We start from the raw sequence: 25,234 nt of genomic DNA on the forward strand, positions 1-25,234 counted from the left end.
ATCTCTTGAGTTCTTGTGACTCTGGCACTCCTACGCTTCTTCAACTCATACGATTGATCACATGCGATACCAAAAATAATGGTAACAATTGCTTATTCTGTTGTTTAACCCTCTACATGTGGAGTCCATGACTTTACCATTCCCAACCCTTTTTGTCTAGCAAACAAACGGGGGTTAGGGGTATATAGAGAATGTTAAACTGTTAAAGGGTGTGGTTTTTTCTTATAATTCCACAATATAGGCAACACCAACACATGGGAACAAATAGACCATTTTAGGGATTTTCCCTAAAATTATTGCTAAATAAATTCACATAAAGAAAAAAAAAAACAAAATATTTCATGAACCTTCAATACTTTTTACGTCTTTTGGCATGAAAAAAATAATATTTTTTGGGTGCCGTTTAAATTATCATATGACAAATATCTAGGCTAAACAAAGGAAAGCTTACGTAATGAGGCCCAATCTAGTGTATAAGTGTTAGATTGTACCAATTTAGCATGGGATAAGTTAAAAGATTTGATTGAACGTGTTTCATCGGTTCTAAAGCTTTTGACGTATTGATCAAGTACCGCACCACGGTTAGTTTATTTGAAACTTAGAAAAGAAGCCAAACGTTTGACCATAACCACCGCATTCTCACTTTCAGTATTGTGGAGATTGGAAAATATGATTCTCTCCTTCCACCACCTCAAACAACTCCGCGTCTCCATTCCATCCACAATCCGCGTTTCCATTCCATCCACTCTTCCTCAACTCCTCCCAATAAAGTATTCTCCTATCTCTCAAAACATCCTTGCTTGCAACACAAACAAGCACCCTTGAGCACCCTAGCTCCGCTAAACTCAGCACCCCCACCACCACCGGATTAACCATTGGATCATCCATTCCAGAAGAAAACGGTGCAACAAATCTCCAGATTCCCTCTTGCAATTCTCTCTTTATTGGATCCGCTAACAATTCTGATCCAATTGGCTCAGATGCCCCAAAATATGGTTGAATTAGGAGAGCACCATAGATTTTAATGCCATGAGGCAACCCTAGCTAGCCTACACGCATGGTCACGTTGTGGGCAATGTTGGCTCCACTACTATCGGGATCCGGCTCCTCTTCAGCGCACTTGTACGTCGGGCGGTCCCGCGCACATCATGCGGCTGGGGAGCTCCGATCCACACCGCCGCACGCATCCTGGTGCAGTGGCATGTGGATCGAGGCCTCCCCAGTCGGACGAGGTGTGCTGGACATCGTCCCGCACTGGAGAGGAGCTCAATCCCTACTATTGCCACCCACGAAAACTCTGTCAAAGTCTGCGTAAGTCATTAACCAGGGTTCTACGGCGGCGGTGGTGGTGGTGCCGCCTCCAGCATGGGCTGCAATACATTGAATTGTAGTCCAACAGTCATCATAGGCGACAAGGAGACGTTGTTCTGGGGCAAGACGGAAGTTGACAGAGACGGCGACAACGTTTGCTTGGGAGACGAGGAGATTAAGGTGTCTGTGGATAATTAAGGAAAAAGTGGATTCAATACAGAAGCCTTTGTTAGGGTTTAGGATTTAAGCACAAGGTTGCTTAAAGCATTACTCCTTGAGTATCGAGTTTGGAATACCCAGGCTGCTGCCTCACAGCCTGAGCTTTAATACAAGTAGGATTATATTAGAACATATGAAGAGATATTATATAAATACCCTTACAACCTCCACCATGGAAGTAAGGAGAGGTAGCTTCTTCTTGTTAATATCTTCATTTTTGAGTTTTGGTAGGTAGAGATGGGCAGAGACGTCGGATTCCGGTGAGATTACGATGTCTTTCGATGAAACATCGGTTTGTGGATCGTTGACCGATGGGGGAACAAAGGTTGTACCCTTGACTCGCTTAACTCGACCCTTTTTGCAGATATGAATAAAAGGGAGAAGCACTTGTGCTATTTCTTGGTTGTTGGAATCCATGGCTATTGGGTTTGGGTTGAAGGAAGTAGGAAAGAAAATGGAGAGTGTTATAAGGAGCAATTTGAATCCTCTATGGCCCGTCCTATGCAGGCATAGTAAGGTGCACAATGATGGCCTTACCTTTGCCCTAGTGGGTGTAAGGCGTTCATTGCACACCTTGTTGTGTCTGTGCACGAAAGTTTCATTCACGAAAGAGGACACCCTTCTCTTTTTTTGTTTTTTATTCTTTTGGGGGAGGGTTTGTGAATAAGTGATTCAAGGAATATCCGTCTTTTTGCCAAACAGGATCTACTAAATTCATAATTTATTAGATATTTTTTATGAATGTCAACTAAATATCATCCTTTAATGGACTTTGGTTGTTCAATCATTTGATAATGATTTGATAAGAAATAGGAGATTTTCATCCTCTCAAGTGTTGCACCACACTTAAGAATTCAACCGTTCAAACATGGACACTGGCGTTTTTTTTATCTTTTTAAGTGTTGGGTGGATGGTTGGATTCTTAAGTGTGGTGCACTAGAGGAATGAAAGATGGGGGATCCTAGACTTGATAAGGAGAAGGAGGTTTTAGTAGTTTCTTGTATTTTTTATTTTTCTTTTGTGGGTGGGTGGATGCAGGGAGGGGGCCCTAGACTTGATAAGGAATAGGAGGTCTTAAACATGGAACCTTTGGAGGAAGTAGGCTCTACTTCGCTAATCTCAAGCTAATTATGATAGGTTAGTATTGAGCAAAAGGCTCTACACAATGATCTTAATACACCATTTAATTCAGACAATTGGGACTGCTAATCAAATGCTAACAACTCTAACTCATTCTATTATGGAGGTACAACATTTATGAGTTTTGACAATAGATAAGTTTTTTCCTTCACACATATTGTAGGAAATTTTTTTTAATACTATTTATAGAATAACTTGAGATCATACAACTAAGTTTACAATCTCATGAATTTATACAGAAGACTTCATTCAGATCAGCATATTAAATTTTGGACCGAATTTTCCTTGATCTGCCATGGGAATCCATTCATTGCGGGCCATCAGATGCACATGGGAGGGGTATTCTAGGAAATATAATAAGACCTATAGGGTTTGTGAACCCTAGGATGGTGTGGTGAACCTTCACTGTTTGGTGAAGGAAAACTTTCTCCGTACATTTTACTTTAGTTTTTATAGAATTGCATTCATGCTCTTGGGGAAGTGTTCTCTGTGGGGGAACGCAGGGGCTATGCACACGTGATCAATGAAAGCGTAGACACTCGAGGGGTGGGATTTCCATCTTCCATGGGGAGTGGGGCAGTCCTTGCACCCCCATAGAGAACATCTTCTCATATATATTACCATAAAAACACTTTCCAAAAGACCCTCATTGCCTGGCTTTCTAATTTTAACTGCTAAATATTCATTGATATCTTATAATAATAAACATTACTATTTATCATTCATTTATATTCTATTAATTTTACTTCAGTTTTTTTTTTGGAAGCTTTCTCTGTGGGGGAGAGCAGGGGCTATGCATGCGCGATCAATGAAAGCGCACATACTCGAGTGGTGGGATTTCCACCATTCATGGGGGGCGGGGCAGTTCTCACGCCCCCATAGAGAACATTTTCTCATATATATTACCATAAAAACACTTTCCAAAAGACCCTCATTCTAATTTTAACTGTTAAATATTCATTGATATCTTATAATAATAAACATTACCATTTATAATTCATTTATATCCTATTAATTTTACTTCAGTTTTTTTTCCTGTTTATTTTTTGGGTTATAGGGGTTTGATAGAGGATTTATTTTCTTTTGCGGCACATGAGGAATGAAATTAAGAAATAAACTATTTTAACCTTTCAAGGAGAAAAGTTTCCAAAATAATGCTCCCAAACAGCTCAGCAAAGACCTTTCCTTCAATTCACTGATAACTCTATATATTAACCCAATACTCAATTTGAAGATGAAGACAAGGAAGGAAGAAAGGAAGAAAGAAAAAAGCAAGTTGTAGGTTAGCATCAAGAGAGTTGTTTAGTAAGAAGAGATGGCCAAGCTTTTCACTCCAATCTGTCATATCCTCCTCTTTGCTCTGCTTTTGATCTCAGGTATTCCATCATCTTTTTCCTCTCATTAAATATATCTATGTTGCGTTTGGTATTCATTCTTAGAATGCATTCCAAGTTGATTTTACATTCTCAAATGATAAAAATAGTTGTTTTTATTGTCTAAGAATGCAAAATCAACCTAGAATGCATTCCAAGAATGCACCCCAAACACAGCCCTAGTTTTATTAGAAGGCAAAAGTTTGTTTAGATGGTCTGTCATGGCATGCATGTATGTTCATGCATCCCTCTATTTTTCAGTTATTTATGTGTGTCATAGCACTCTCTTATAGCTAGGGTTTTAAGATTTGGTACCAAACAAGGGATCGGCTCCGTTGATACTGATTTGGATCGCCCTGGATCAACCCGGCTTTGACAGATTTACCACCGATTTTCAATCCAAAATTTGATTTATAACTTTTTTAACCCTTCATCCGCTTCAATATGGGATCACCCTAGAATCGATATCGATCTGATCCAGACAAAGCTACCAATTCGATACCAATTCCTCAAACCATTGTTTCTAGACTTTCAAAGTTTTATTGTCACTTTTAACTTGAAACTTCACATGTAGCAAAGGGGACTTCCTAGTTATATGTGAATCATTTAGATAAACCTCTTAAAGAATTAGAAGGCTTATTAGTAGGGTTTAGTTATTATCCCAAAAATTAATTCCTTTAATTTGTTGTGTTTTTTATTGTGAAAATGGAATAGCATCACAGGTGATGGTGCAGAAGGTGGATGGTGCTACATGTTATCAGATTTTGGGACCTTGCAACAGTAAATGTGATGCAAGATGTAAGGCAGCCCGTGGAAGTAGGGCACCGAGTCAATGTTTGACACCCCCTTCCCAAAAACCCATCTGTATTTGTGGGTTCCCTTGTCGATCCCCTTCTACTCCCAGGTTTTTTTAAGTATCTCAATATGTATTTCCAACTTTGGATTAGGATATATTAATAAAGAGATTTAGTCGATCCCCTCCTAGTCCCAAGTTTTTATTTATGTATTTTGCCGCTGCATAATTTGTTGGGGCCACCCGCCTGAGGTTTACTAGGGCCCAGAAGCTCCCGGTTCGTGCGTGGTACAGGGTCATATACGAGCCCGGGGGGATTTAGTTGGCCTAAAGTTGGATACTCCTTCTGTCTCCAAAAAAAATAAAAAAAAATAAAGAGATTTATTTTTATTGACACTTTTAATGTGTTAAAGAATTTGTTTTTTTTTTAAAAAAATTTTGGTATAAATTATAAGACATTCTGCTCTATATCCTCTGCACTCCATCCTATCACCTTGCTCAAGGGATGATCATGGTTGGAGGAAGACCATCCCCTATTAAAAATGACATGACATACCCGGTAATTTTTTTAAAACTGTTTATTTACATAATTGGAAAAAAGAAGGTTGCCAAGTTGCATGGCACCTGTGCCAGACGCAAGAAGAATGAAATGACCACCCATCCCTTGTGAAATGAAAAATCTCATCCTTGTTGGATGCCCCTGTTATGTGCTCTAATTGACCCCCACTTTGGTGCAGAGGCATGACAGTCTTAATGCTTATTTTTCCACATCTAACAAGAATTCAATTGAGATGGTGATTGTGAAAGGGATAGGAGGATGCAGGTAGAAGCCCGGTAGGGTGGGGGGAGATGTAGAGGACAGAAGGCAATGTAGGGCTGGTGGCAGGGCAGCGGTGGGCTGCTGGAAGAGGAAGAGAAGATAGGCTACCAGGGGTAATATGAGAATTTAAAATATCAGGAGAGAAGGAGAGGTAGAACTTTATTTTTCGGGGGGAAAAAAATGTTTTCTGGTAGGAGATTTTGAGTAAATATATGGGATAAGCTAGGGGAGATAGGGCGGGGTACTGGGGGAGAGAAATGAACAGATTAGGAGAGAGAGAGAGAGAGAGAGAGAGAGAGAGAGGCAGCATCCCTAGCTCCATCGGTGTAAGAGGAGTTTATGGAGATGGTAGTATGAACAAAGTTGAAAATATGAAAAAGGGTACTCCAAAGACGTGAGGCATCCAGGTGTAGTTTCTCTAAATGATAAGTACCCCATATGTAATTTTTTTTTTTTTTTTGAAAAATTTGGAATGCCAAGGTGAATTCTTTTAAAATGCTCATTCCACTCCTTGGCGTCATAAACTTGTTGTTTAAGAGGCCTTATGTTTCCCACGAAATTCTGCTGAATAAATTTTCTTATTACCGGGAAAAAAAAAAACAGAGCTTCTTTCTTTAGAGTTTCTTTCATTGACATTCTATAGATAAACCTTAGTAAATATTACTACCCTTCTATAGAATAAGAAGGAAACTAAACTTTGCATTTTACGGCAAGAAAACAACTAGAAAAATGTTGTGGGAGAGCAGAGGGTGGGGAAGGGAGAGAGAGAGAGAGAGACCAAAGGCGGCAACCCGGCTCCAACGATGGAGGAGGAGGTGGTGGTAGGAGGAGTATAGTTTAACTTTCATAGACATTATATAGGTAAACCTTCGTAATTACTACTCATATATAAAATGAGAAGGAAAATAAACTTTGCATTTTAGGATACTAAAACAAATGGAATGATGTTGTTTTTATTGAAACTCCTTGGTTACGGCTAAACTTGTGATCCTTCAAGAATGAAGATAGAGTTTTCTTTTTCTATGGGAAAGAGTAAAAGGCGTTCCACTACACCCTGACCTAATTTCCTTATCAAGGTACATCCAAAAATTTTTTCTTGTGGAAGAGTGATGTGATAATTCAGACCATTGAATATCTAGGAAATTGTTTAGATTGGCCACATGTAAAACTTTACACTGGAACCAATGAACCCTCCCTTATATAGGTTTATACCCCGTTGTTTATACATGCAGACCTTCGTAGTCCTATCCCTCTCATATGTACCCATCCTAATGGTAGTTCTAGATGCTATCTTTGCTTTTGCCACTAGGTAAATCAAATTGGAATGCATGGAACTTGATGCATGTACTAAGGACCTTGTGGTCTACCTCTCCACAAGCTTTCAGCCTCACTCCAGCCGTCATGGTGCAGTTGTTGAGGGCATGGCGAGTAAATGCTAGAATTTGGCTGATGAGGCACTATGCCTAATGAAGTATAACGCTTCACTATTTGACACATGATAGTACATGAGTTAGTCCATGTGATAGTGGATTAGGCAAGCATCTCATTGATACAATTTCAGCTTAAAATGATTAGATGAAATAATTAAATGTCATTTTGTGTTTTATATTCATCTCCATTTGATGACATTTGATAATTTTACTAAAATCTTTGAATTAGAGTTTGAGCAACTTTCCATGCTTATTTTGGAGTAAAATTTAGCCATTGAGATGTATGCAGGGTGAGGGTGGGCCATGGTGCAATGGTAAATGTTGCTCCATTGGGACCAGGTGGTCACAGGTTCGAGTCTGGAACAGTCTCTCAGTGAAAGCAGGGGTAAGGCTACGTACATTACGACCCTCCCCAGACCCCGCATTGGGTATGTCCTTATTTATTAGATGTATGTGAGATCCACTATCATATGGACTAACCCATCTACTACCAAGTGGCAACTAACCCATCTACTATCAAGTGGCAAATAGTAAAGCGTTATACCATCAAAACACCTTTTCTTTCATATCTGGCAAATAAGGGAAGATCCGACGATATATAGGACCTCAAAAGAATATCTTTTGTGGATTTTTATCCTCTCGATTTGGAGGATCTGCAAGTTCCTGCAAGTACCCCTCTAGGTGAGTGACACGTGGAGGCTATGAATCCAACGGTTAGAATTTGAAAGGTTAGTTTTGCATCCAAAGTTAACCGTGGTTATACCCAACCCTAGGTTAACTCGGGGTTAACCGTTAACCCATCTTCTTAATCCTAAGCCATGGGTCACTCATGTTAGTAAACCACGATTCATGACCCAGCAACCCATCTTCTAATGGCCTCAGCCGCAGAACTCCTTTGAAGCTTCATGTTCTTTTCAACCCATCTTCTACTCTCCCTGCTCTATTTTGTGTTCCCCACCATTTCCAATTAATATTCTTCACTGTTATCATTTTTTTTTCTTCTTTCTTTTCTTTGCCGTATCGTTGGATGTGTCTCTAGCGTAGGCCACACTCCCATGCAGAAAACTACTTCCCAATAAATAATCTCAATTCTGAGACTGACTTGGATATCGAAAAATCCCCCCTCGTAATCCACTCCAGACCTCTTCCATGTTATTTACTCTTTGCATGATGTCCATGTCATCCACACAGATTCTGGCTACAACATTACCGATTGGTCCCAATTTTAAAAGTAAAATCTATCCATTTAGTAAATGGTTTCATGAATTACGATGAGAAGAAAAAATGAGGGGCTGTCGATTTTTTATTCTTCTATTTTTGGTAGCCACACAAGCCACCCACCACTAACCAACTTTTGCGACTGCGGAATGGCCCACTACTTGTGGGGTTGTCATTCACAAGTCAATTAGGTCACCGACACAATCAGACGGACCTTAATGTACCTACTCAATCAAACGTGAGTAACCTTTATTTAGTGTACTTTCTCCCCTTCTCTTTTCTTCACACTTTAGTCATTGTCACTTCCATTGCTTTCCACACCAAATCTTCAGATCTTAAGCCATGGTAGGAAGAGGCATCCTCCAAAGTGAAACCCTCCTTAAGGTTTGTGACTTTCACAGATCAACTGGTTTATGTTATCAGATCAGGAACTTGAAAAACTGCTGACAAGATCTTATACATTACTTTTTCTATTGTTGTTGTCATAAAGTATATCTTAGACACCAGTGCGTTTCCAAGGGAACATGCTCAACTCAAGGAATTAAGAGAGGCAACTGTTAAGAAGTATGGCCACATGTAAGTTCTACTGCTTTTTTCTTCTAAGCTTCTTTACAGTAGAGAGCGGGCCTTGGTGCAATGGTAAAGGTTGCTCTATTGTGATCAAGTGGTCACGGGTTCCAGTTTGGAAATAGTCTCTTTGTGAAAGCAGGGGTAAGATTGCGTACATTATTACCCCTTCCCGGCCCAGACCCCGCAATGGCAGGAGCCTCGTGCACTAACCAATGTACAAGTGGATTCCATCTGAACATCTCACTTCTCGCACGGTCACATACGTGAACGTGATCCCAATACCAAGAGGGGTTCCAATAAGGATGTTAAAACCAAACTGAAACCTAGCTGAATTAACCGAACCGAATAAATTTGGTTTGGCTTTGGTTCTTTCATAAGAGCATTAATTCATTTCGGTTCGGTTATAGTTTTAGTTCAAAGACCGTTTGGTTTGAATCAAAACTGAACCAAATACCACACTTAAATCCAAAACCCTATATCTTTTTTTTTTTAATGGTGTTGCCTTTCCTTTTGGAACTATTATTTTGATGTGTTTCTCTGACTTTATTGATGGGTAAACCGAAAGATAAGATCAGAAAATAGAGAACTCATTTGGGATTTTTATCTACTTATTAATATTTTTTATTCCTATACAAATGGAGTTTCTTGAGAATATAACAAGGCAGCAACAATTGACAGCCTAGCTGAATGGAACTGTACTGGAGAATCGAATTAGATCTATAATCGAACCGAATCGAGTAGGTTTGAATTCGGTTTCCATTTCTAGAACTAACTCGACTCTCGGTTTGTTTTCGGATCACACCATCAAGGCATAGGACCGAAACCGAAACTGAACTGATTGACAGCCTTAGGTTCCACCGGCTAACTACTTTGACATAGCCTAATGCTAGTGAGGACGTGGTCCCCCCCCAACACTAAGTTCAGAACTACCACCCACATGGGGAGGGGTGGGACAAATCCGAATCCTTCATTGGGGTGTGGGACCCACCTCTAGGGTGTGGGATCCACGCCCTATAGAGGTGTTAGATCTGTCCCCATTCGTCCCCATGTGGGTAGCTGATCCGGATGTTGGACAAGTGTGTGTCCATCAAACCCGGTTCGATCCGGTTCAACCCGGTTCACCTTTGTATTGAACATTTATACATTTTAGTTTAATATTGTCACATGTGATATAAACTTTTTGAGCATTATGTGTCCGTAAGTTATACTTAAAATGGTAGTCGCAACTAGGGTTTAGGCTGGGCACCCTTATCATATGGTTGTCGCATTGGATATGCCTAGACATGTGATGTCAGTGATTGCGAGTGCTCACATGTTTGATGTGTGCATTAGTGAAGAATCTACTTTATCGATTCCCTCATGTATTGCCCGGATGTAGGAAGGGATAGACATGTGTCACCGACACCACTGCACTGAGGGAACCTGTCACGCAAAGTGTGATCGCATTCTTTGGTTCATCAATGACTGAGACTCAAGCGAGTCAAAGTCGGTGTTCTGGGAATGCGTGAACACTTTATGAGTGAAGGAGTTATCCAACACGGTCACCACTGCCCAATTGGGGAACACCAAGATAGAGACTGTCTGTGCATGGTCGGATCGTAACGGATCCAAAGGCCGTTTTGGAAATGGTTTTGCAAAAATCTATTTTACATAAAATGATACATTATTTATAATTATTTGAACAAAGTATTTTATCGAGTTTTACGGGACCCGATCAGGTGCACAGACGCTCGTATATGGACATGTACTATGGATTGGGGTTTGGGGTTTGGGGTTTGGCAGTACATGTGTACATGCCCTAGATTCCATAATGATGGTGTTGATTAGTGGGGGGGTTGTATATGATAAATAGTTATCATATAGGGAGTTATTTAGAATTTGCTAACTTAATTAGTACTTTATTTAATTAATGGATATGGTGCTAATTGTAATTATCCATTAAATATTAAATAAAGTAATTAATTAATACTTTCCCTATTAGATTCTGATTCTTCACATGTGTAGCACTTTGAGTTTAAACAGAACTGCCAGACTGAGAGAGAGAGAGAGTATGACTCTCACTGGGATTAATTAATCCATCAGGGTTTTTTAATTAAACCCTAGGCTTATATATAGGGGACCAAAATGCATAAGGGAGAGCTAGCTCTCCACGTGTTGGCAGACACTCTCTTTCCTACGTTTTTGGTCTCTCTCTCTCTCTCCCTCTTGTGATATCTCTTCTTCTTCTTGCTTCTCTCATCTGTGTTTAAGAGTTAGGGTTTGAGAAACCCTAGATCTGTGCTGAAGAGTTCGAGAGCATCTGGGATTGGCTTGAAGAACCTTGGTAGCACCATTGGAGGTTCAGATCTGTTTGCTTGGAGCGCTCACTAGAGGAAGAACCATTGTCTATTGGAGGAGCAACACTTGAGGCTCACCAGGTTAGCAATTCTTATTTAATTCCTTTAGTTATTAATTATTAATATTTATGGGATGCGAAAGAAACTCAAATCGATTTTTTTTCGATGCGCATTCGAGTATGGGATGGATCCCTCTTGCCATGTGATGGATTAGAGATGTTGTTTCTCTGCCTCTAATGTGCTCTATAATTGCGTGGGGCATATGAGGGACGGAGAAACCCTAACAAGGTTGCACCAGGGTTCCCATGGGCAACCATGGGAAAGCCTAAAAATTAAAATGGGACGCCCATGGGACACCATGGGCTAACCCAGGGTGGGCAATACCCTAATTGGTTTATAATTGGTTTCCCTAGGGAACCATGGTTTTACCCTTGGACCGTAGTTTGGCCTACAGTTTGGTATCAGAGCCACCTTTCCCACCCATGAATATTGAATAATTAATGGATTAATATGGTTGTCATGAGTGGGATACAAGTTGCACATGGGTGGTTAAAATATGATTGTTGTAACAACCTTCCCATGTGCACATGGGTAGTTACAAGGTTGTTAGTGTAACAACCTTCCCATGTGCACATGGGTAGTTACAAGGTTGTTAGTGTAACAACCTACCCATGTGATGATGGATGATGAGCACATTTATGTGTGAAATCTTAGGGCATAAAACATATATTTTACCACATTGGACAGAGTTACTCGGTGCTTTCTTGTGCTTTTCAGGTTTTAGGTGAATTCTTGTGAAAATGGAGGAGATGATGCTAAGGAAATGTTTTTAAGCTGTTTAGAGGTGTTAATGGCTTGGATGCGTAGCCCATCGAGTCAGCTTCGCAATGGTTCAAACGGCACTTAATTCCGAGTTGAAACGAAGAAGTTACGGCCGTTTCCATAACGAAGTGTGAAAATGGTCTGTAAGGGTTTATTTGTAATTATTGATAGTCGGACAGGGACAAAATGAAGCAAAAGTTCAGATGCCAGGAGTCTTAATGCAATAACCAGAAGTTATATTTCTTGTACCCGAAAGATTCCATTTGGAGGGCTCTGGACAGTCCAACTTCAACTTGAGATATCTTGGGCTCCCGAACTCCAAATTGGACGAAATTTGGGTCTATTTTGGGTGATTTTTCTCAAGGAACACAATGGTGAGGCCTATATAAGCACCCCATGCTCCACGTTTTCTGAAGGACAGAATGGGTATTTTATTTATTCTTGAAGGAATCCTAGTCATCACCCTTACTCTCTCTCTCCTCCGACTTCTCAAGGGCACTTCTGGAATTCTACTTGGGATAGATTTATTTTGAAAGATATTCTCTCACCTATGGAAAGTTGAAAAATCAAAGATGATTTGATTTTATTGCTTGGAGAAGATATCTACAAAGAAAAGGAAGCACTTGTTAGAATTGGAAGTTTATTTTTTTAGAAATAGAAGGTCTATGTAAACAATCTTCTCTTCTTCTTCTTTCTATTTTTTTTCTTTTTTCTTAGGATTCAAGGCATTGTAAAAGAGGAAGGAGAAGAGAATATTCTCTTTTCTTAGGGAATATTTCTCCTACACTTCCCTCTTCTCTCTTCTCCTCTCTTCCCCTTATAAATACCCCTTGCCCTCTGGGTTGTAAGAAGTTAGTAGTTTTTTAGTTCAGTTTTTAGTTCAATTTTAATTCAGTTTTTTAGTGTAATTTTTACTTCATTCACTTAGTGAAATTTTCTCTTCTTTTCCTATTTTTGGCTTAAGTTCTTAGTTTTGATTTCAAGTTCTTAATTTTGATTTCATAAGTCTAGTTTAATGGTTGTAATAGTTTTAGTTTAAAGCTTCTTAGTCTAAGTTCCTATGTTGATGACAAGACATGGAGATTTAGAAGAGAAAGCCATGGTGAGTTTATTTAAGTATTCAAGCACATCAAGGTATCTCATTCTTTAAACCCTTAATCTCATTCTCCCTCTCCTCTATCTCTCTCTATCTTCTTCTTCTTCTCCCTCTATTTCTTTTATTTTTTTTTGTAGGGTTGTGGTTTGTGGATGCACTTTTATTCCCTTATTCCTTTTTATGTGGTTATTATGTGTGGCTGTATTTTTATTCCTTTCAATTTGCGTTAGTCTGATAGGTTAGATGCTCATGTGTTAGGACGCCAATTTAATCCCTTAATTTTGTTAGATGCTTATGAGTTAGGATGCATTAATTTTCATTAATTTAATTAGTTTAATTTAACACTTTAATTTGGTTCACTTTGCATTACTTTCAAGTTAGTTAAATAAAGTGGCGTATATCTCCTCGTGTTCGACCCGTACGCTTGCGGTATTATTTTAACTCAAACAATGGATTTGGTTTTATTTTGTTAATTCCAATTATTGAAACATGTATCAATGTAAGATGTGATGATTATTTTTTTTTTAATTTTAATCATGTGTGGGGGGGGGGGGGGGTGGAGCGCACGCTGGCAAGCCTCTATGCACGCCCCTCCCCCTTTTCCTTGCCCATTTACGTATTTTCTTTTCTTTTGGGCTGCTGGCTACAGTGCCAGTCGTTTCTAGCTACGGTGCCAGTGGCTAGTGCCTACGGTGCCAATCGCTTCTGCCTATGGTGCCAGTGGCTACTGTCTACGGAAAAAGCAGAATTTTGGTTTTAAAGGAAGAAAATGGGTGAAGGGATCTCTCCCTCCACTCACTTGCAATTAAAATATGATTTTAATTTTTGAGCTTGGATGCATGTTATCACATGTGATGTGGTGGTTCAATAATTGAAGGAATCCATGTAATTTTTATTGGTTTACTTGCTTTAATGCCCATGCATGAAATTATATTATATTGTGATTATGGGAATGACATTCTAATAAGTGGATAGATTGTTTGTGTATGTGATACATGGGGTTATGGGTGGATGTGATGCTTCTCTCTCTTTCTCTCTTTCCCCCTATCTTTTTTATAAACAAATGTACTCCACCCCATGGGTAACCCAAATGGTAGGTTGGTTTCTCCATGCGGGGTTTCTTTATTATTATGGAAAGAAAAGTGTATAGAATTTTTCCTAAGTTTTCATTGTAATTTTAGAGGAGTTAGGACTCCCAGGGCATGTAGATGGTGATCCACATGTGGCACTCAAAGCTTATGGAGATGCAAGTCACCTACTTTGAAGACATGATCGGGCAGAGAAGATGATCGAGACGTGGCATCCATGACATGATAAATGCACCCAAAGTTATTAGTTTTATTTTTATTGGGAGGGTTTTTTAATTGCTTCTAATAAAAATGCCGTCATCCCATAATCACTTTTAATTAATGTTGATTAATTATGTTGTTTAAATCTATCCATGTATGTGAGAGTTGCTTAATCCCTCTTTAATCATAATACATGTATGATATGGACTAGTCTTAATCGGTAGACATGTCTATGGCCTCCTATTGAAGATCAATGTAGAGATTATGTGATATGCCCCGCATACGCCGATAGGACATTGCCAGGACCACTATCACATGGTTATCTATATTTACCTCTGTCTAGATACGTTAGGGTATGGATAGTGAGAGCGCACTGCGACAGTGGGCCATCTTTCATGATTCCATGATTCTAACTAATGCAATAGGTAAGTACATGACTTGGGTGTATGTCAGCCGACAAGATCTGGATATGGCACCCAAGTGTCTGAAAATATTAGAAGCCCATGAGGTAAATAGCTTAGTCCACACTACCATGGTGTGTATAATGACTCCCGACAGGGTAAGTTATGCATACAAGGGTTGTAGGTATCCAATTCATCTGTTGGGTTATGAGGGAAACCCAAATCATGAAAGACCATTGATGTGTGTATGCTCAATTTTAATTTCAATGATTGTTAATTAGCATGTGATTTTTACTTGTACATGTGTAGATAATTATACAATGACTGTCGTTAATTCCAACCTTTTAACACTCATTAGCGAATACAAACTTAATGGTACAAACTATGTCGATTGGTACCGGAGCATTAAATTGCTCCTGACTGCTGAAGGACTATACAAAGTTCTTAATGAACAAGTTCCTCCTCAATCCGACCCAAATGATTTTGAGGCAAATGAAGAGATGCATGAGTTCCTAATGAGGGATTCCAAAGGTCACTTTATATCCTAGGATCGTTGGAAAATTTAGTTCTGGACTCAGTCAAGGATATACGCATTGCTAGGGGTAAGATGGATAAGCTTGCAAAATTGTTCAACAGACAGTTGACACACGCCCATTCTGATGTGGTGAGTCAAATCCACAACACCAAGATGTCCCAGGGGACTCTAGTGATGGATCATGTAATGAAAATGATCAATCTGTTTGAAAAATTAGAATCCATGGGGACTGATTTCAGCCTACGATACAAGACCGATGTGATCTTAGCGTCACTCACTTCTGCCTATGCACCCTTTAAGATGCCTGATAAGGAGATGGAGTTCACCGAGCTTGCTAACACACTGGTAGAGGCTGAAGCGTCCTTGGAAAAGGACAAGGCTGAGATTAATGCAACTGAGGCAAAGCCTTCTTCAAGTGGGAAGAAGAAGAAAAAGGAAAATAAGGGTAAGACCCTGAAACCCAAGGGTGGGAAGTCTGGCAATAAAGGCAAAGGCAAGTGCTTCTATTGCAAGAAGGAGGGTCACTGGAAAAGAAACTGTCGTGCTTACCTGGCTACTGTGAAAAACAAGAACCTGGATGAAACAGAGGCTACTAAAGAAGGTACATGTGATGTTTACGTTCTTTATGAGTCTAATTTATCTTTTGAACCGACCAATTATTGGTTGGTGGATAGTGGTTCCACTGTTCACATTTACAATGATTTGCAGGGGTTTAAGGAGACAAGGAACCTGAAAAGAAATGAAGTGCATCTTCGGATGGGCACTGGAGCTGAGACCATGGTGATGGCTGTGGGAACTTTTATTTTAAATTTTAGTTCTGCTAGTTTTGTTTTAAAGGATTGCTATTATGTACCCTCTTTTAAGAGGAAGATTATTTTAGTTTCAAAACTCGTTTTGGACGGATATAGTTTCTCCTTTAATTCTAAATTAATTATTCGTTTTAATAATTCTTTTGTGGTATCTGGATATATGCAAAGTGGTTTGTATTTTCTAGATTGCCCTATTAGAACGAATGTCTGTTCAAATGTTGATTTGAAATGGAAAGCAGCTCCAGTGAACTCAACATATCTATGGCATCTAAGATTAGGTCACATCTTAGTTAGTAAATACGCATATTATACGCGTACCCAAATTTTTAAACTTATAATACTCCCGTCCCCGTATTTTCCCATATTTTTATAAAAAATTGTATTTTTTAATCGATCGAGTATTATACTCGTATAATATGCGTATTATATGTATTATACATTTTTTTTAAAAAAAAAAATACCCAAAAGATTAGAATTTAGGGAAACGATTTCACTTTCCCTTTCGTCCCTTTCGATTTACGTTGAACATCCAACCGTAGCAAGCAATAGTAGCCGCCGGGCATCTCCAATCATCCTCCCCATCTCCGTTCAACAAAGCGGCACTTAAGTCTTGTACTCTCCTCTTGTTTCTCTGGTCTTTGAACTTTGATGGTGGTAGTGAAGCAAATGAATCTGGTGTGATATTGGCAAGAACGGCTCAATCTCTATTCTATTTTATTCTTGTTTTTCTGTCTCTTGTAGCTAATGTGTACAGTGGAGATCCATATCTGGAACTCTCCCTCTTGTCTTGTGTTGATTAATTAGTGGGAACTCATCCCCCTTCACAAGAACACATCTGGTTAAAAATATATGGTTATCTCATTATAGATAATAAGAAATGTAATGTTGGAAGAATGATTTAATGATAAGGTAATCAACTTCCTCATCTCATTTTTAGACATTCATTTCTTGTAGATTATTGATATTTTGGTATGTTAAATGATAATCGTAGAGATGTTATATAGCATATTATATTATTGTGTTTTTTTTAGTTCATAAAATCATGATATTATTTTATTTATTAGGTGATGAATGCATGTTATATAATGAATATATGTCCATTTTTTTTAAAGTATTATTGCCGTCTATGCCGTATTATACCCGTATTAAATGCGTACCATATTATTATCGTATGCATTTTATGAAGCCGAATTTTTGAAAAGTATTATTACCGTCTAGTCCGTTTAATTGCCGTACGTATCCGTTCCCTTTCAATTGCCGTTCCTGAACTTACTAACTAAGGGTCACATTAATGTGGACCGAATCAGTAGATTGGTGAAGGATGAGCCCTTAGAAAGTCTGAGGGTGGAACCATTCCCCACTTGTGAGTCATGCCTTCAGGGTAAAATGACCAAGAAACCCTTTAGCAATAAAGGTACTAGAGCCACAGATCGGTTGGAGTTGATACACACTGACGTGTGTGGACCCATAAACATACAAGCGAGGTATGGGTATGAGTACTTTATTACGTTCACCGATGATTACTCTAGATATGGATACATATACTTGATGCGGAGGAAATCGGAAGCCTTTGATAAATTCAAAGAATTCCAAGCCGAGGTCGAAAGACAGCTCGATAAACGCATCAAGTCCTTACGATCAGATCATGGAGGGGAGTATCTATCGGATGAGTTTAAAGATCATCTCATATCCCAAGGGATAATGAGGCAACTAACTAATTCAGGCACACCACAACAAATTGGTGTATCCGAACGACGCAATAGAACCCTATTGGATATGGTCCGGATGATGCTCACTTATAGTGAGCTGCCTCTCTCTTTCTGGGGGTATGCTTTAGAAACGACAATTTACATCTTGAATAGGGTTCCATCCAAGTCTGTAGCCAAGACACCCTTTGAGTTATGGAAAGGGCGTAAGCCCAGTATTCAACACTTTAGGGTATGGGGTTGCATAGCACATATACGAAAGTAACAAACAGACAAGTTGGAATCCAGGACTTCAAGATGCCATTTCATAGGCTACCCCAAAGGCACGATAGGCTATTATTTCTATGACCTAGTTGACCAGAAGGTCATTGTAAGTAAACACGTCACATTTCTGAAGGAAGAAATGGTGACCCAGAGGTCCGAACCAGTAGTCATTAAAGAGCTATCAAATAGCTCAGAAACGTCACTTCCTGAAGTGAGACCAATTGGCATACCCGCTGAAATACCAACACCTGAAGAACCTCGACGCGGTGGGAGGACTATTAGACCACCCACCAGGTTTACTCTTCTAACCGAAGAGAAAACTGTGGAAGAGTTCCACATGGTATCGGTTGAATCGGATGATGATCCGATGACATACTCTGAGGCTCTAAAGGATGTTGATGCCACTAGGTGGCTGGAGGCAATGCACTCTGAAATCGATTCGATGCGTTCCAACAAGGTCTGGACTCTAGTCGATCCACCACTTGGCATCAAGCCAATTGGATGTAAATGGATCTTCAAGAAGAAGAAGGGCGCAGATGGAAAGGTCGAAAGATTCAAAGCGAGACTGGTGGCAAAGGGCTATACCCAGAAAGAGGGCATAGACTATGAGGAAACCTTTTCACCAATGGCGATGATGAAATCCATCAGGATTTTATTAGCTATCGTTGCACACTTTGATTATGAAATCTGGTAGATGGATGTGCAGACTGCATTTCTGAATGGATTCCTTCAAGAGGAAATCTACATGGAACAGCCAGAGGGGTTCTCTTCCTTAAATGAAGAAACAAAGGTGTGCAAATTACAGAGGTCCATTTATGGGCTGAAGCAGGCTTCCAGGAGCAGGAACATCAGGTTTGATCAATCAATCAAATCGTTTGGTTTTGATCAAAACATGGATGAACCATGCGTTTACAAGAAGATCAGTGGGAGGGCAATATGTTTTCTTGTTTTATACGTAGATGACATATTGCTGATTGGTAACGATGTAGGATTCTTTTCATCAGTAAAATAGTGGTTTTTCACAACGTTTTCGATGAAAGACCTTGGTGAAGCTAGCTATATCCTTGAGATCAAACTTGTAAGAGATCGCCAGAAAAGGATGCTAGGCTTGTCACAGGCTACCTATATAAACAAAGTCCTAGCCAAATTTAGTATGGAGAACTCCAAGAGGGGAAGTGTTCCCTTCAGGCATGGAGTCAGCCTTTCCAGATCTCAATGTCCTCTGTCTCAGACGGACATTGAAGAGATGAAGAGGATTCCCTATGCCTCAGCAGTAGGAAGTCTAATGTACGCTATGTTACGTACGAGGCTGGACGTTTGCTATGCAGTAGGTATTATGAGTCATTACGAGTCTAACGAGTGGAGGTGGCAGTGTATGGAGGAGTACAAAATAGAAATCTACAGCCGATCCCTATTTTTATGAACACCTTGCATCATATGATGCGGCTAATAAGGTGTTTGGGTTAGGAAGTTCGTAACATTTCTGGAGTAGTCCCTAATCTTGTCAAGGGCCCCATTCCCCTGTTATATGACAACAGAGGGGCCATTGCACAAGCTAAGGAGCCTAGGGCTCATCAAAGGAACAAGCACGTGTAGCGGAAGTATCACCTCATCAGAGAGATTATTCAGCAGGGCGACGTGAGTATCTCCAAAGTGGACACAACTAAAAATGTGTCTGATGCCATGACAAAGGGTTTGTCACCAGGAGTGTTTGAGAAACACATGGAAGGCATAGGCTTAAAATGTATGGGGAATTGGCTTTGATGTACAAATGGGAGATTGTTGGACAAGTGTGTGTCCATCAAACCCAGTTCGGTCCGGTTCAACCCGGTTCACCTTTGTATTGAACATTTATACATTTTAGTTTAATATTGTCACATGCGATATAAACTTTTTGAGCATTATGTGTCCGTAAGTTATACTTAAAATGGTAGTCGCGACTAGGGTTTGGGCTGGGCACCCTTATCAAATGGTCGTCGCATTGGGTATGCCTAAACATGTGATGTCAGGGTACGGATGCGAGTGCTCACATGTTTGATGTGTGCATTGGCGAAGAATCTACTTTGTTGATTCCCTCATGTATTACTGCCAGATGTAGGAAGGGATAGACATGTGTCACCGACACCCTGTACCTGGGGAACCCTGTCACTGCAAAGTGTGATCGCCTTCTTTGGTTCATCAATGACTGAGACTCAAGCGAGTCAAAGTCTTTATTCTGAGAATACGTGAACACTTTGTGAGTGAAGGAGTTATCCAACACGGTCACCACGCCCGATTGGGGAACACCAAGATAGAGACTGTTTGTGCATGGTCGGATCGTAACTGGATCCAAAGGCCGTTTTGGAAATGATTTTGCAAAAATCTATTTTACATAAAATGATACATTATTTATAATTATTTGAAAAAAATATTTTATCGAGTTTTGCGGGACCCGAGCAGGTGAACAGATGCTCGTATATGGACATGTACTATGGATTAGGGTTTGGCAGTACATGTGTACATGCCCTAGATTCCATAACGATGGTGTTGATTAGTGGGGGGTTATATATGATAAATAGTTATCATATAGGGAGTTGTTTGGAATTTGCTAATTTAATTAGTACTTTATTTAATTAATGGATATGGTGCTAATTGTAATTATCCATTAAATATTAAATAAAGTAATTAATTAATACATTCCCTCTTAGATTCTGCTTCTTCACCTGTGTAGCACTTTGAGTTTAAACAGAACTGCCAGACCGAGAGAGAGAGAGTATGACTCTCACTAGGATTAATTAATCCATCAGGGTTTTTTAATTAAACCCTAGGCTTATATATAGGGGACCAAAACGCAGAAGGGAGAGCTAGCTCTCCACATTTTTGGCAGACACTCTCTTTCCTACGTTTTGGTCTCTCTCTCTCCCTCTTGTGATCTCTTTTCTTCTTCTTGCTTCTCTCATCTGTGTTTGAGAGTTAGGGTTTGAGAAACCCTAGATTTGTGCTGAAGTGTTCGAGATCATCTGGGATTAGCTTGAAGAACCTTGGTAGCACCATTGGAGGTTCAGATCTGTTTGCTTGGAGCGCTCAATAGAGGAAGAACCATTGTCTATTTGAGGAGCAACACTTGAGGCTCACCAGGTTAGCAATTCTTGTTTAATTCCTTAAGTTATTAATTATTAATATTTATAGGATGCGAAAGAAACTCGAATCGATTTATTTCCATTTTGCATTCGAGTATGGGATGGATCCCTCTTGCCATGTGATGGATTAGAGATGTTGTTTCTCTGTCCCTAATGTGCTCTATAATTGGAAGGAGAAACCCTAACAGGGTTGCACCAGGGTTCCCATGGGCAACCATGGGAAAGCCTAAAAATTAAAATCTAATTAGTTTATAATTGGTTTCCCTAGGGAACCATGGTTTTATCCCTGGACTGTAGTTTGGCCTACACCGGATACCCCAACACTCCCCCCACGAGGTGTGTTTGTAAGGTACATCTGTCCCACATGGTGGGCTTCTATTTGGTACAGGAACGGATCCCAATTCCTTTAAGCCACAAGTGAACCATGTTGTCTCTGAAGTCCACATAATTACTTTAGAAGTACATCCACAATAACTACTTTAGAAGTTCATCAATACCAAGTATCCGGATCCTCTAATTCCGAGCTGCCTCTACTGTCATGGGCCTTAGACACAGCAAACCGGTCTTACCCTTGCTCGGGCAGGGGTAGGGTAGTCTTTTTTCCATTTGCCATGTCTAGGGCGTACACGATAGTACGGGTAACTCGACAGTAGAGGACCCCGAGGCACCTTGGTTTTCACCCCTCCGCTTCTATCTCTGAGTCTTTCTCTATCTCAATCAATCCCTCTGATGATTGTTACGATGATATTGTTGGGATAAATGTTATGCAAGAGCGTTATGGGTGTGCCTGCTGATGAAGGGCAGTTCCTAGCAATGCTTTTAAAGCTCACGAATGCTGTGAAGACAATAGAGATCGGTGTCCTCACTGGTTATTCCCTTCTCACCACTGCTCTTGCATTGCCCCATCATGGCAAGGTAAGTAATTACAATCATGGTTGCCAAAAATCCTCACCCACCCATGAGAAAGAATGCAAGGTTATCTAATAATACGCGGAAGTAAGGGTGTCAATCGGTTTGGTTTTGGTTCAGTTTAAGATACAACATGTGGAAACTGAAATCAAATATGAACATGTGTTTTCAAACCAAAACCGAAACGACATGGCTCGGTTTTGATCTCGGTTTGTATTCGATTTTGGTCTTCTTTTATGTTCTTGGACAATTTTGTTGCATTTTTACAACAAAAGAACCCTTGTTTGTTAGAATCATAATCTATTTAAATTTTTTTTCAATATTAAAATGGAATAACATTTATCATCCATGTTATTAATTTTTTTTGGATAATTAAAAAAGAATATGATTTATTCGGTTCCTAATTCAATTTGAACCGAATCGAATCGAACCGAACCAATAAAAAGTTTCATATTTTGAAACCAAAACCGAACCTATTTAATTCGGTTCGATTCGATTCATTTTAAATGGCTGGTTTCGATTTCAATTTCGGTTCTGGTTCTAGATATCCATATGGTCGAAGTTGTGCCCTCTAGTTTGGCCAAAGTGGGAAATTTTTTGCTTTTATGTTTCAAATCTTGATATGAACCTTGGGAGAACTAAACCTCATACATCGACTTGATCTGAACTATTTTAACTGACCGGATTCATTTAAATTTGACTAGTTAAGGTTCCTTGTGTAAGAAGAATGGGGGTGATCCTCTGCCCGAACACACTGACCGGGTGGGGTCCACACCTCCCCTATTAGATGGACTTGGGGAAATGGACCGAGCAGAGAATTGCAGGAGATAATTTTTGGCCTGCGTTAGGAGCTAGGTTGACGTTGACTGTATCCCAGCCTAGAGGTGCAAAGTTGCAAAAACCTCTTACCTATTTTTTGGGCTAAACTTTCCCAACCCTTGCAGGCCTGATCAAGTTCGGCCCAACTCATTCTTGGTGTTCTCAGAGACTTAAACCATTGTATGCTGGGTTGGGCCAACTCAATTAAGAAAAATGGCCCACCTACTAAGGCAAGGCATTATTCTACTTTTTTCTAGGTGATTGGTTGACAAATCTCAAAAATAGATGAACCCGGTTGGTTCAAAACTACAAGATCCCTTTCTTGATCCCTTTCTTTTTCCAAGAAATGGGTTGTGCTAATCTCAACCTGGTTTTAAGTCAGATTAAGTCTGGGTTGAGCATCAAACCAATGCTTAATTAGTTAATTAGTTTTAGCATTAAAAAAAAGGTTGTACCCAGTGCACAAGGCTCCCGCGTTTAATAGTTTTCGTATTATAATATATAAAACTTTATTTTGGCAGATAATTGCAATAGACCCAGATAAGGAAGCATACAGTATTGGTTTACCTTTCATCCAAAAGGCCAATGTGGAGCACAAAATCAACTTCATTGAATCACCTGCCATGCCAGTCCTGAATGAAATGTTAAGCAATGTGAGATCTCTCTCTCTCTCTCTCTCTCTCTCTCTCTCTCTCTCTCTCTCTCTCTCTCTCTCTCTCTAAGGGTGCCAATCGGTTTGGTTTTGATTCGATTTAAGAAACAAAATGTAGAACCAAAACTGAACCGAGAATAGGAATACATTTTTTAAACCAATACTGAATCGATTCAGTTTGGTTCAGTTTAAATTTTTATTTGCTTTTGTATTCAGTTTCTTTGTGGGTTTTAATTTGATTTCATATTTGATTTAGGTCCTATTTATCGAGCTCATGTTCTCTGTGCCGCAGTGCAGGCTGCGCCCAGACACATGGGGCTGCCACTCAGGGGGGCAGGGTGGTCATTACGCCCACCCCCATGTGTCTGGGCGTAACCTGCGCCCTCGACACAAAGAATATTCTCCCTTAAAATTAACCTGTGGGGTATATGTACTTGTGTAAAGTAACCATGAAGAAGAAGGTTTTGACTTTGCATTTGTGGATGCTAACAAGGAAAATTACATGGAATATCATGAGCTACTAATGAAACTAGTTAAGTTGGGAGGGATTATTGCATATGATAACACTTTGATGTATGGAGCAGTTGCAATGGGGGAAAATGATGAGATGCTACCATTCATGAGGATTTACAGAGGACCCTTGATGAAGTTGAACAGCTTCTTAGCTTCTGATTCCCGGATCGAACTATCACACATTTCCATTGGTGATGGCCTTACCTTGTGTAAGCATCTCTATTAACATTTTAATTTTTAAACACTTCTCTCGAGTTGGTAAGCATTGATGACCAACGAAGATTTGGAGATTTATGATTTGTGTGTATTTATTATATGGGATTTTTGTATTGACACCCGTTAAGGTGTTAAATATTTGTGATCTTACTGGTGGAATATGTCCATCAAACCCAAATATTTTTGTAATAAATAAATTTAATTTTAATTATTATATGAATTTATTTAGGGGCTTATATGTTTAATTCATGGGTTTTCATCAAAAACAGTTCTCGACTAGGGATAGTATCGGACATTCTGTTCATATGATCGTTACATTGTATGTCACTAGAAATGCTGCTTTTGGGTATAAATGTAAGTATACATCGTTAGTGTGTATGGAAAAGAATTTAGTATAAATTTTCACATGTGATACTGTCTGTCGTATTAAGGAGAAATGTGTACTCATCACTAGTTGACCTTTTGATCTGAGAGATCCTCCTCGTTACGGTGTTACATTATGGGTTTTAGTATAACAATGGTTTATGCCATTAGGATTATAAATCGGTATGTTGGATTTGTGATGGCGCATCGTGAATGAAAGAGATGCTCAACATGGAATCTGCTACCCTTGATTGGGGAATATAAGTTATAAAGAAAGTTTGTGATCAATCGGATTGGGATATGATACCAGTGGAGTTTCAAGTGATCACGCATAAAAAATCAAGATCTTCAATTGATTGCTGACTCAAGATCTGCGACAACAGTGAAAAGTCCAAATTACCCCTGTATTTTGGGCACAGGTATTACAATAAAGTGACAGTAATATTCTACCAACTTGGAGAAGTTTTCTAAGCAAGTCATCAATTTTTATTACATGAACGCATGATTTGGC

General features: G+C 39.5%; 1 protein-coding gene and 1 pseudogene across 1 annotated transcript; one reads left to right on the forward strand and one right to left on the reverse strand.

The window, feature by feature from the left end:
• Positions 1 to 587: 587 nt before the first annotated feature.
• Positions 588 to 1,947, reverse strand: LOC122647753 (annotated as a pseudogene).
• A 6,670-nt stretch (positions 1,948 to 8,617) lies between these two features.
• LOC122647755 (flavonoid 3',5'-methyltransferase-like) lies at positions 8,618 to 24,378 on the forward strand. Its single transcript, XM_043841081.1, has 5 exons — positions 8,618 to 8,688; positions 8,795 to 8,880; positions 22,022 to 22,166; positions 23,501 to 23,633; positions 24,075 to 24,378. The coding sequence occupies exons 1-5, from the start codon at positions 8,647 to 8,649 to the stop codon at positions 24,368 to 24,370; spliced, it is 702 nt and encodes a 233-aa protein (XP_043697016.1). The 5' UTR covers positions 8,618 to 8,646; the 3' UTR covers positions 24,371 to 24,378.
• The last annotated feature ends 856 nt before the right edge of the window (positions 24,379 to 25,234 follow it).

The sequence above is a fragment of the Telopea speciosissima genome, unplaced genomic scaffold, assembly GCF_018873765.1.
Source record: "Telopea speciosissima isolate NSW1024214 ecotype Mountain lineage unplaced genomic scaffold, Tspe_v1 Tspe_v1.0140, whole genome shotgun sequence".
In the NCBI taxonomy this organism is placed as follows: Eukaryota; Viridiplantae; Streptophyta; class Magnoliopsida; order Proteales; family Proteaceae; genus Telopea; species Telopea speciosissima.

Bases quoted from the DNA above. Each gene is read 5' to 3' on its own strand.
- LOC122647755 (XM_043841081.1), top strand. From the start codon at position 8,647: ATGGTAGGAAGAGGCATCCTCCAAAGTGAAACCCTCCTTAAG. The intron at 8,689-8,794 runs GTTTGTGACTTT...GTTGTCATAAAG, and splicing joins AAAGTGAAACCCTCCTTAAG to TATATCTTAGACACCAGTGC. The intron at 22,167-23,500 runs GTAAGTAATTAC...TTATTTTGGCAG, and splicing joins CATTGCCCCATCATGGCAAG to ATAATTGCAATAGACCCAGA.